Here is a 12,644-nt window from a genome sequence, read left to right on the forward strand (position 1 = left end):
CCCGCCTAAGGGACTGAGCTTGGACTGCTACTTGTGTGCTCACTCCCTGCCTAAGGGACTGAGCCCTAAACTGTTATTAGTTTTGTAGCGGGGCGGCCTGGCTCCCAGCCGCCCCTGGAAGGGACGAGCCCCACCCCGGAACGTCTACACCAGGGTTAATCAAAGAATGTGGTGCTTTCATGAATTTTAAACTGGCCTTAAAATTGAAAAGAAATAACTCACAAAAAGGCCAACAGTTAGAAATTCAACTATATAATTAACAAAAACATTAAACAAATCTAAAGGAGAAAGCCTTTTGAATGGTCAGCACTAAGTCCCATACACGATTCTGTTATTCCAAGGTTATGCTGGTATTGGTATTGATTTCAATGAAGTAACCTGCATAGAACTAGAGTTCATGTGGTGAATCAAGACCACAGACTTGAGCCAAATGTTGATCTGACATGAGACAGACAAGGTGGGTGAGGTAATATTTTTTATTAATATCCTGGGACCAACACGGCTACAACTGCACTGCATACAACAATCTGAATTAGGGTCAATAAAAGGGAGGATTCTTAATAAAAACACCATGGATTTGGCAGGCATGTTTTGTATCATATACATTTCTTTAATACTGTGCTCATTTTAAATTATCTACAGTCCCACCATTGATAGTCTTGCATGAGCCCTCTAGAGTTCAATCAACCCAGCTGCAGGATCAGTAAAGAGACAATGGTTACCACACACAGGGTTATTTGGATTAGTGAATACCACACACCATTAAATCATCTGCCAGATGGCATCAGAAGAAAGCTGCAACTCTCACACTTTCATTTCAACAGCAGCAAACAATGTTCTGTTTTTAAAATAAACTCTTCCAGATGAGCAAAAGATAAACTTTGTGGTGCTTTTGCTCAGTCTTCCCTTTTGACTCTAGCTTTAACAAGGGTTCTGATTGGTTACATTAATGTAAAATCCCAATTTAGACCACCATAGAACAAAGCTGTCCCTCTAGGCTGCATCAAAATTCCACGCTCCTTATTGAATGCAGTATTTTCACTCATCAACTTCTGTCAACAGAAGCCTTAAAATTGAACACCTCCCCCGTTAAGCCATTTCCTGTCATTTTATGTGTTTTCCATATCAAACATGTTGCTGTGTTGTTGAAGCAATGACCATTTACACTTTCCCCAATGCTTTAACCCCTTTTAGAAATAATAGATGTCCAAAAGCAAACTTTATTTAAATAAACAAATTCAAACAGCAAAGTAGTTTGATAGGACTTAACCTTTGTCCCAAGTATGCTTAAAGGGACATCACTGTTGCCTTTGTTTTGTGATTACAAAGGATAATACATCATCTCCTACTCTGCTTCTACTGTGCCTGGGCCCCAGGCTTGGTTGGAACCTCAGTGCTACTGGAATACAATTTATTAATAACAACACATGACCATGGATACATGCGATGTTAAGAAAAGTGTTTTGAAGTTGTTCATTTTAGTAAAGTATTATGGCCAAAATTTTCAAAAGTACTCTCTGAATTAGGATGCCTCAAGATTTGGGGAGCACAATTTGAGCCACTTTTGACCTGATTTTCAGAGGGTTTGAGTAGAACAAATTGAAAATGAGGAAAGTGCAAAACATTTTGCAAAAAAGGTCCGTGTTTTTCACTGAAAAACTTTGGAATCCAACATTTTCCTGTCAATTGTAGTTTCGAGCAACTGCAGTTCCTGTTGACTTCAAGTGGCGTTGCAGGTATTCAGCACCTCAGAAAATCAGGCATGGGGCGTCTCAAGTTGAGAACCCAAAAAGAGGCCACCTTTGAAAATGTGGCTGTTAATCTTCAATGTTTGTATTGTAGGCCTTGTCACCCCCATGCATCTCAGCCCAATCAATGGTCCTTATTCGCACAAGAGGTCACTTGGGCTCCCAAAGGACTATAGGATGAGGATTACAGGATTGGGCCCTTCATATGCAGGAATCACTTTACTCACCACTGAACTGCAGTCACCTCTGGCATGAATGGAGGGTAGTAGCCAGCTAGAGAATTGACTCTCGGAGAAACAGCATGGTGGAGAAAATAACATATTGGCAAAGAATAACCAGGGAGTGGACCCTAACTCTTACAGAAAATGCCTTGGAATCTTTCATATCCACACAGTAAAGACTATGGTTTTTAAGGTCTTTTTGGAAAGGTACATACACAATAATCTACCCAAAGCTTAATGTATCTAACAGAGAAGGGGCCAAAAAAGCTGGGGAGGATTGGAACATGCACTTCCAAGCAGTCTAATGACCTGACCCCACAATGCATAGACAATCCTAAGCTCCCACTGACTTCACTTTAAGTCGATGGGAAGTGAAATCCTGGCCCTATTGAAAACTATCATTGATTTCAATAGGGCCAGGATTTCATCCTGGGAGTTTAGGATACTAGGCAGCTGGCAAAGTGTTCAACACCTTACAGAATTGGGCTGTATTTCAAGCCTGATGCTTATGGTGGCAGCATTTCATTTAGTGTTGTTATACCATGCTGATCCCAGGATGTCAGACAGACAAGGTGAATGAGGTAATTTTTATTGGGCCAACTTCTGTAGGTGAGCTCTTCTTCAGCTCTGTGTAGCTCAAAAGCTCGTCTCTTTTGCCAACAGAAGTTGTTCCAATAAATGATATTACCTCAGCATCTTGCAGCACTCATGGCATCCAGGCCAGCCGTCCATGGTCCCCACCCCTCCTAGCTACAGTGAGTCTTCCTCATTTTATCTGCAAATATTTAAGAAGTAAAAAACTTCCAACTTGCAGGAGAGGTTTGTTAACCTTATTAGATGGCTGGTGTGCCAGCTTTTCTGAAGGATGATTAGGAACATGTTCCCTATGCTGTTTAGACCAGTGGTTCTCAAACTTTTTTTTTCGTGGACCACTTGAAAATTGTTGAGGGTCTCAGCGGACCACTTAATGATCTTTCCAAATGTTGTTTGTACCATTAGCTAACTATTGTAAAGTGCTTTGGATAAAAGCGCTCTCTCTCTCTCTCTATATATATATATATAAACTTAATAATTAACTTTTTTTGTTCTACAAATAAAAGCACACAACTCATATTTTAATATCAGTAGTCTTACCTTTCTAATGCGATGGATGTGCCCTTTCTACCCCCCTGCGGCAGCCCCCGGGCCTTGGCTGGGAAGGAGGGGGGGGGGGTGTCTCTCCACCACCACAGCAGCCACAGAGCTGAGCTAGGAAGGAGGGCCATCTCTCCCCGGCAGCCCTGGAGCTGGAGAAAGTCACCTTTCTCTGGACGCCACAGCCCTGCACCTCCCAAATTCCCCCCATGCCCTCTTCTCACCCCACTTTCCCCTCCCACCTACCCAGTATTCCCCCCAAGACTACCACCTCACCTTACATGTGCATCTTTTCCAGGGTCCAGGCACCTAATTAGTGGAGCCGATTAGGTGGGTGGCCCTTCATTCTCTTGTGTGTGGCTGCCCAGGCACACACCTTAGAGGGAACTATGGTCCATGGACCACAGTTTGAGAACCTCTGGTTTAGAACATTTGGAATCAGTTAAATATTCAAATATAAGTGCTCAAATCTGAGTCCAGTCACAACAGGTGCAAGGGCCCTTCTGGTAGCTGAGGGGCTGGGTAAGAAGCCTGTAGGGAGGCAGCTTTTCTGTTATGAGAAATATCAGCTCCACTCTGAGACCCATCAAAAATAATGATTCGGTTGTCTAGGCCTCCTGGATCTTTTTGCCAGCCAAATAACTCCTTCAAGATTAGCTTGGGAAAATGTATATGTAAAGGGGAACAGGCCTTGTATACTAAAATTATTTGAATGACTCTTGCAAGTTATTTTCTTTATGGCCTGAGGTGGAAATAAACCCAATGTATTTAAACTGGGAACTATCCATATCCGCATAATCCCCTCATGCCCTTACCGTACTCTCGCAGGACTCAGGCTTTGAAGCCTGTGATGCTTTCTCATAGTAGGAAGCTTACATGGGCACAATGAGCAACCACAAAAGAATGAAATGGGAGTTAAAATATTTTTTTTTTCATTGCATCATGGAAAAACTGATCATTTATCTCATATTAAGATGGACAATTTGTATTGGAAGTCTCATGCTATGTACAGCTGCCTCATAATCGTTGTAGAGTTTGGGTCTTTTTAGAGTAAGTGTCCCAACGGCCAAAGACTCAGTATTTTCTTCTGTACTCTTTTTTTAAAAAAATATAAAATATTAAATATGTACACAAGCCCTGTTTGCCATGAACAAAGACAGCAAAAAATGACAGCCTTGATTCAGCAAAGTATGCAAACTTATTATTAAGCAAAGTATGCCACTGACTCCCTGTCTGACCTTGGGCAAATCTCTTAGGGAGATTTTCAAACATGCCTGTGCCTAAGGGATTAAGGTGCAGAATTCCCACTTAAGTGCTTTTCAGCATGGCACTTTTCTTTGCAAGCTATGCCCCAGTAGGCATCCATGACTCTCTTCTAACATGCACACAGTGGTTTTGACAGGGGTAGCAATGGAACAGTGGATCACAGATCATAAATTTGAGTTCTATTTACTTTATCTTGAGCTCCTTTTGATGAAACAGTAAAAAACCAAGATATCTTCTGGTCTGTAGGGACTTGAGGGAACCCATCTTGTTTTTTGTCAGAAGAGTTTGTGCCCTGGTGCAACTGGTCAAAACTTTGCCTTACCCTCAGTATTATGCTGCATGGTAGTTGGTTGATGCCTTCCACTCCAGCCAGGGTTGCATTTCAATGCTATTACATATAGTCATTTGGGGATTGTTTTAGATGAAAGACGCAAGATAAACGTAAAATAGGATTTCACAGGTTGAATACCTGTTTATTCTCTAACCATATTTCCATCCTCTCTTTGGGATGGCCCTCTGCATTATTTACAAACAGCATTTTTGTGTCAAACATTCAGAGTGCACAATAATCACACACTTCAGTTCTACTCCTACAGGTTCTGTTGCCTAAAAGTGAGCAATATATGCTGCAATTACAATATAGTGAGAAATATATGCTGTAACTATTGTTACAGGAACTTTAAAAAAAAAATCAATTTTCCCCCTTATGATCTTCTAGATTTCTCTGTCTTCCTCCCAAAAGCATGGAGCTCCTGTTATGCCTCTTTCCTATATCCACAGTACTGCATCTCTGGAAACAGGTGTGGAAGGGATTGAGCACAATACAGTGTGAGAGTTAGAACGTACAGAACAACATGCAGTGAGTATGAGTTAGACATACGCTGTAAATGATCTGAGAATCTCAAATATGGTGTTAACTCAAGTGTTGAGCCAATAAGGATTTATAGTGTGATAGACTAAGCTTCAAACATTTCAATCTTTTATATGTATATATAAATTAATAGTAGTAATCAAGACCCCAAAGCACTACTTTCTTCATATTCATTAAATTTACTTTTACCTTAAACTGGTGCTGTTAAATAAAATTACTAAAGAGAGATAAGCAAATCATAATTAACCAGAAACAGTTACTGAAGTTATATATTTATTTTAAAACAATAAGGGAGGCATCTTTATGTAATATCCCTGTATTTATTTTTGGCCTATTTTAATTCCATTATCTCTACATAGTAGACACTCTCTAAGCCTATGTAGGATAGTTGCCAAGGCTACTTTTGTCAAGTTTGTGTAATAGTTTCTTGATCATATTTGTACCGTGTAAGCATTAGTGAGGTTAAGGAAATATGCACTTACACAGACGATGACTTATCAGGAAGAATTGTGGGCCATATTAGACTGAACCTTATGCACATTTCACTATGAAAGACAGTATGAGAAAAATCTATAAATAGACAATTCACAAAACAAACCACATGATCAGATCTTGGGCTCTGACACACCCTCCAGTCACATAAAGACCTACTGAAGTCAATGGTGGGGCATCCATCAGCCCAAGGCTTAGTGCAGGATAGCGGCCTTGGTTCATATCGCCAGAAGAGCAGGTTTGGCCCAAATAAAATAGAGCCTGCTGTACAATCAAACATATATACTAGATTAATGGCAGTGACAGATGCTAATTTATGGAAGGCCATCTTGAAAATATCTGACTTGTGACCCACAGGTGAGTTATAATATGGCTTGATATAGTTCCTGTTCAGGCAGCCAGTGATATGCAGTTGTGGGAAAGAGTTTTTGTGCTATGAAACAGTATTCGGAGGCCTAGATGATCATAGCGGAAGAGTGTTCACAACTCACTGGTAAAATCTTTCACATGATTTTAGCTTGGATTGCTCACCAACCCAACACTGTTATTGGTATTAGGATGGATTCACAAACCATCTACAAGAAAAAGCAAACAGCCACACATTTCACGTACAATGCAATACAGTGCAATGTCTGAGATCAAATAGTGGAAGACAACAAAGAAGCATATACATTACATAGCAAATAACTTTTTATTTGCTGAACAAGTAGCTTTCAGAAGAGATTTAATGCTGAAATATATTCAAACACCCAGGCTGTTAGACTCTAGTTCTGTATTTTTTCAAAATATGGATTTATTTAAAATAGAGAATATTCTCTATTTTAAAAGAGCTGTACAAATTACTCCTAGTAGCTTTGAAATCTATGAACAAAGTAATTTGTGTTTCACACCATTCAAGGGGGAAATACCATTGCAGAAAGCTTCAGGGTAGCAAAATATTAGTTATCTTCATTCCTTTCAGTAGGTCTTTTTTCCTAGCATTTATTTTAATAATCCAACCATCACTTCACTGATATCCCAAAGTTTTCTTGCAACTAAATCATCCATGGCTTTAGGTAGCAATTCCTCCTCTTTGCAATCCCCAAAATACTTGCCTGACACACCCTCTACTTCTGCAGAGGAGGCCAAATAAATAGAAGTCTGGGCTCCTTCCAATGGGGTTTTGAAGAAAGCCCATGACACCAAATTGAAGAGGGGTTTTGCCAGCAAAGGAATATTTATGTATCTGCCTAGATTGGTTCGGACAATACCGGGATGAAGCACGTTGACAGTGACTTCTGTGCCTTCCAATCGGTGGGCTAGCTCCCTGGTGAATAGTATGTTAGCCAGTTTACTGCGACTGTAGCCAAAACTTTTATTGTAACTTATCTCACTGTTCAAGTCTTCAAAGTTGATCTCTCCATATTTGTAAAGTTTGGAAGAAACTACCACAATCCTGCTTGGGGCAGAACTTTTGAGGAGGCCAAGGAGGAGGTTAGTGAGCAAGAAATGACCCAAGTGGTTGACACCAAACTGCATCTCGAAACCATCCTCTGTCTTCATGTATGGACACTGGAATATCCCCGCATTATTGATCAGAACATCCAGTCTCGGCTCTTCCTTAAAATAGCAAAAATAATCAGATTTATAAACACAGCAATCTGTTATTAAGATTAATTGTATTCATTGACCTTTATTAGGAAAAAACATTCAACTGCTCATCCTCTAAAATGGGATTTTCTAGGTCATGGTTATTTTAAAGTAATCTTCGAAAAAATAAGTGTATTGGTAGTTGTCAGTAAGAGGAGTATCAAATCACATGGGTTGTGGGTGGGGGGGGCTGTGTTACTCTGAATATAGCTAAAATATAAACATTTTTCAAGAATAGCATTTTTTAATTGAAATCCACTGAAATTATTCTGTAATACCAATTTCTTTCCAAAGAATTATCAGGATGTGACATTAAAGAAAAGCTGATAAGTGTACTACTGGTTAGTATTAATATTGTGGCAGCACCCAGAAGCCCCGGTCATAGAGCCTATTGTGCTAGGCACTGTACAAACAAAGAACAAAAAGATAATCTAGCTCTTTGAGGCAGGGATTTAGGGTTAAATATAAATAATAAATAAATTAATGGAGATATCTCCTAGAACTGGAAGGGACCTTGAAAGGTCATCAAGTCCAGCCCCCTGCCTTCACAAGCAGGACCAAGTACTGATTTTTGCCCCAGATCCCCAAGTGGCCCCCTCAAGGATTGAACTCACAACCCTGGGTTTAGCAGGCCAATGCTCAAACCACTGAGCTATCCCTCCCCCTCAGTTAAAGAGACACTGCCAACAAATTTTAAACCCATCATTTGATTAGGGAAAAATAATTAGATTTATGATGAATTTTGAAAACACTGCTATTAATAATTTCAAACAATGGTACCTAGTTTAAAATTTGCCTGAACTGTGGTGGACCAAGATACTATGTTGTGCCAATGCACAAGAACCAGAAAGTAAAACTGGTAACAGAAAAATGAAATCTAAGGCCCCAATACTTATGTTCCAAATCCTGCATAGTCTGTGCACCCAGAACTCTGAGAGGGAAAGATCTTAGGAGTTTCAAAGTGTGGTTCCACTCTGAAAATGACTTCACACAAGTGTCATTATAAGGTCCCATGTTTCAATCTGAATGCTCAGTTTACAAGAATCTGCCCCCCCCCACACACACACACACACTTTTCTTGCCAGTCCTGCAAATTTAACATAGGCTCTGGAAGTCAAGCTGAGTTCTTTCTGGCTCCTTACCACCAGTAAAAAATTTTCTTCAGGCCAGATTCTATCCTCATTTACACCTTTGAAATTTAATAGTCCACACATTTTGCCATCAGTGGCACAAGTATAACTTAGAGCAGAATCTGAGCCTGCATTTGGAATTTAGTTAATAATTAAATCAAGCTGGGGCTTGATCCTGCAAGATGCTAAGTTCCCTTAACTCCTACTGATATCAATGGGAGTTGAGGATGCTCAACATCTCACAGGATTGGGTCCTTCATGCATGAGTCGGAAAGAATTCACATCTCCCCCATAGCTGCATAGTACTGAAAGATGTAACAATTTATCACTGAAGCCAGCATATTACTCTGAATACACAATGCAGTTGGTCTTTGTGCAGTGAGGCTAAAAAAGTGAAAAATGAAAATTCAGGTATCTAAACACCCACAATGAAAGCCAGGCTGTGGGAGTGCCAGCTATGTCTCATCTTATCAATCTAGGAACCTCCTTTATCTTACAGACAACTTCAGAAAGGAGTCACAAGTTCAGAAAAGGAGGGGAATAACATAAGTGTGTATGTACTACAGCCCTATGGAAGTGTTTCTAGAACTAGTCATCTCAATCATTTTGTTTTCTCCATCATTTACGCCATGGTGAGGGTATTCTAAAACAGCAGATACCACTAGAAATAAACCCAATAGCGGCACTACCTTCCCAGGCTGTCTCCAGCTCACTCCCGGGTATGTCACCCCACACACTTCATCTCATGCCTCGCTATTTTGTTCTCAATTTTGCTTGTGAAAAGACAACACTTTAATTGGTTTTGCCAATAGGGAGACTGCCAGCTTTAAAAAAAAAAAAAATCACTGTTTTTTAAATGTATCACTAACACCTATGAGGCACTACACCAGATTAGAAAAAAGGATATATTGTTTTCCCTGTGTTTACTTTGTGCATTTCACAGCACTTTGTGTATAGTCACATTCAGTTTCCCCTGTAAAGTCAAACAAGCCCAGATCCTGCAACTGGATCTACGCAGGTGGCACTAAATGGCTTCCCATTGAAGTCAGTGGAGTTTTACATGGGCACAACTGTCCGTCCATGACAAACCAATTACAGAATTAGGGCTTTAGTCAATTTCCCCTGTTGTTTCTGTGGGTCTTTTCTGTTAGTGTTTTTGTTCTGTTTAAAGGAGAAGGAAAATGCACACACATATAATGTCCTAAAATAGGTGTGAATCTCAACACTTATCTTCCTTCTTTCCACTCCCCTTACAATTTTCTTATCTGCAAAGATTGGAGAGGTCCAACAGACTACGAGAGACCCACAGCTGTAGCCCTTTTTACCACACATCTTCATTATTCCAGATATTTCTTTTTCAGTTAAACTCATGGTTTCTGACACCTTTGTTTAAGTGTGTCATTCAGTTACCCAAATGTGTGGGGATCCTACAGATTTTCAAGAAACATTTAGCTTTTTCTCTAAAATATATCCCTTCCTGCCTTGATTTCTTCAAGGGCCTCTTGGATCAGTGTTCGGACCCAAAGAGTGCAACAGTATTCCTGTCTAGACACAATGGTGATAGACATCTTTAAAATACCCTGGAAAAATAAACTAGATATTTAAGGGACTGTTATAAATTAGAACACAGTGAAATGTGCACAAAAATATTCCAAGTTATGAGATACCTGTCTAGCTTTTCATTTAAAACCCAGAGAAAGTGCCTCAACCAGTGCCCCTACAGTCTAGAAAACGCAGACTGAATAGTGGATTTTTGCATCAAGATTATTCACAGTTTTAGTTAGAACCAGGAGAAATTTGGTAGTTTTGACTGGATTTTGCTTATTGTTCCTCAGTTCAGGAAGTGGGAACCCACACAATCCAAGACAGAAGAAAGTGTTAACACAAATCCTGTGAAGTGAATCTGGCATGTCACATTAGAAACTCATGTTTAGCTCTCAACTTTATTTAATCCAAGACTATTCACTTTTTGTTCCTATTAAGAGTATCAACAAAAGAAAGCTATTAGCTGCCTTTTTCTCCAGCATCTGAGAAACTTTCCCCCTTTCCCAAGATGAGATAGTAAAATCCTAAAAGATGACAACTGGGTCCTGACTCAGTCCCTCATTTCTTCTTTACATATATGTCAAACCTTACTTCCAAGTGCATGGACCTGCCCTGTGAATTGCATTCAGAGATCTAGCATCTGAAAAACACTCAATCCAATCTGTTTGAAAGATACAATTTCTTCATCATACCTCCCAATCACTACATTATCTGAGTGTCTGCCAAATATTTCAAATCAGACACCAGTCTCCTGGCAAATTATGTTAAAGGCCCAAAAGGGTGAAGAGAAAGTCTATTAATCACGTTATTATTAATGTGAAGTTATGCTGAAACATCAAGTGTTACGATGATGACATTTCATGGGTTAAGAAAATTATATCAAGAAAATATTTACCCCAGAGTTATACAGGGTGGCAGTTCCAGCATTAGCTCATTTTCTACCACTATGTAGTTTTCCACAGCAAACACCCTTTCCTCTATTTTGGGATATCCCTAAACAGTGTAAATTGTATCCATGAGATGCCCAGTGAAACCATTTGTTGGCTTGCTCATGCCCTTCTACAAAATCTCTTAGGAAAGCCTGTAGGACCCTAGTGAGCACCTCACAAAGTAGGCTTGCGGGATCCAGGATAGGTCTGACAAAGTCAGAATGATTATGGACATACAGTATACCCTCGATATAACAAACCCCACAGGATCCAAGTCATTTGTTCATTATAGCAAGGGGGTGATTACACAAAAAGAGACCCATGACAGAGAGGGGAGGAGGAGCGGGGAAGACAGCTCCTCCAGCCCCACAATTGACAGCCCCCGACAAAGCCCCATGGATGGAGGTGGGAGCCAGGGACTGAGTTCATTATATCCAAAGATTCGGTATTATGAAGGGCATTAGAGACAGGGTGTACTGTAATAGAAACATGATAAATGTATATTGGATTCAGATGACCCCATGAAGTGCTCTCTCACTGCAGCCTATCCTCTGTGCTGTAGGTAGAAGGGGGCTCAAACTTAAGCCAATTCACAGTCACAAGTTCCCAGATGCCTTGCAGAATAAACTGCAGCAGATTGCAGCTGCCCTAGTTTTTTCTTTGCCCCCAGAGATAACAGGTCACCCCTTGCCTGCTGCATCTTGATATAAGCTTGTGAAGGTGATTTCTGGCTGCACTGTATAACTCCATGGGCCCAGTTCTTCTTACCGGTCAACACAGCTAGTGGAACAGGAAAATTTCCCTAGGAAAGGAACTTTGGCCTAATAAGGCGTTGTTCCCTGGGTTAAAAATCAATAAATAAGAATGCACCAAAACATTACATCATATCCCAAAATATTTTGGGATTATTTTTAATTCCCTATAAGATGCAAGAATAGCTCTGACAAAAGCTGCTAATATTCCCTCAATTTCAGCATTGAAGAACCCCAAGTCACCAAAGGGGTAATTTGAAGACTTTGTAGCCCTTGCTGGATAAGGGAGTGAGAGACAGGAATGTTCCTGAGTTGCAAACCTGCACAAGGGCTGCTAATTAGACACGCAGAATGATTTGTTGACAAACTCCAGTCCTCTACAAAGGATAGGATGGTGCCAACGCAATGTCTGGATGCTGCTTCCCTTCATGCCCACACATCAGCAGGGCCCATCTCTCCTCTCCATGCCAATCCCCCCCATAGCCTTATCCCAAGCCCTCCATCCTCCACTTATCAGTATCTCTCCATCCTCAGCCCCCTCAAACTAACCATCCCCCTAAAAACTTTTCCTCCTTCTTGACCCCTTTGTCAGATGTATCATAGGGCACACCAGCCTGTCCTTCTGCAAAGGTTCCCCTGCATCCAGCTGTTCACCCATCCCATCCCCAGCTAGCTGGGTGTCCTCCGGATCCCCAACACCCCCTCTTCCTCCCCAGCCAAGCTCTCTGCCCTTGGATCAACTCATTCCCCCATATGCCATCTCCCGTATTACCTTCACCAAGGCCCTGTAACCCCCATACCAGTTTTCCCCTCTCCTCACCCCAGCCCTCCCCATCCTTCTCCCCCTTATTTCTTCTCTCCCCCATCCCTCCCAACCTATCCCATCCCTTCCCCCCACCTTCCTCCACCCTCACCCCCCAGCTTACC

At 40.9% G+C, this 12,644-nt stretch overlaps 1 protein-coding gene across 1 annotated transcript in view; it reads right to left on the reverse strand.

Annotated features, from left to right (window-relative positions):
* Positions 1-4,776: 4,776 nt before the first annotated feature.
* The window catches only part of LOC112105729 (retinol dehydrogenase 14-like), an 8,391-nt gene continuing 523 nt past the window's right edge, over positions 4,777-12,644 (reverse strand). Inside the window, exon 2 of the mRNA XM_026655618.1 lies at positions 4,777-7,331. Coding sequence (XP_026511403.1) covers positions 6,714-7,331 — 618 coding nt within the window. The 3' untranslated portion in view covers positions 4,777-6,713. The remainder of the gene's footprint in view (positions 7,332-12,644) is intronic.

Source organism: Terrapene carolina, unplaced genomic scaffold (assembly GCF_002925995.2).
Source record: "Terrapene carolina triunguis isolate 2854851 unplaced genomic scaffold, T_m_triunguis-2.0 Scaffold42, whole genome shotgun sequence".
In the NCBI taxonomy this organism is placed as follows: Eukaryota; Metazoa; Chordata; order Testudines; family Emydidae; genus Terrapene; species Terrapene triunguis.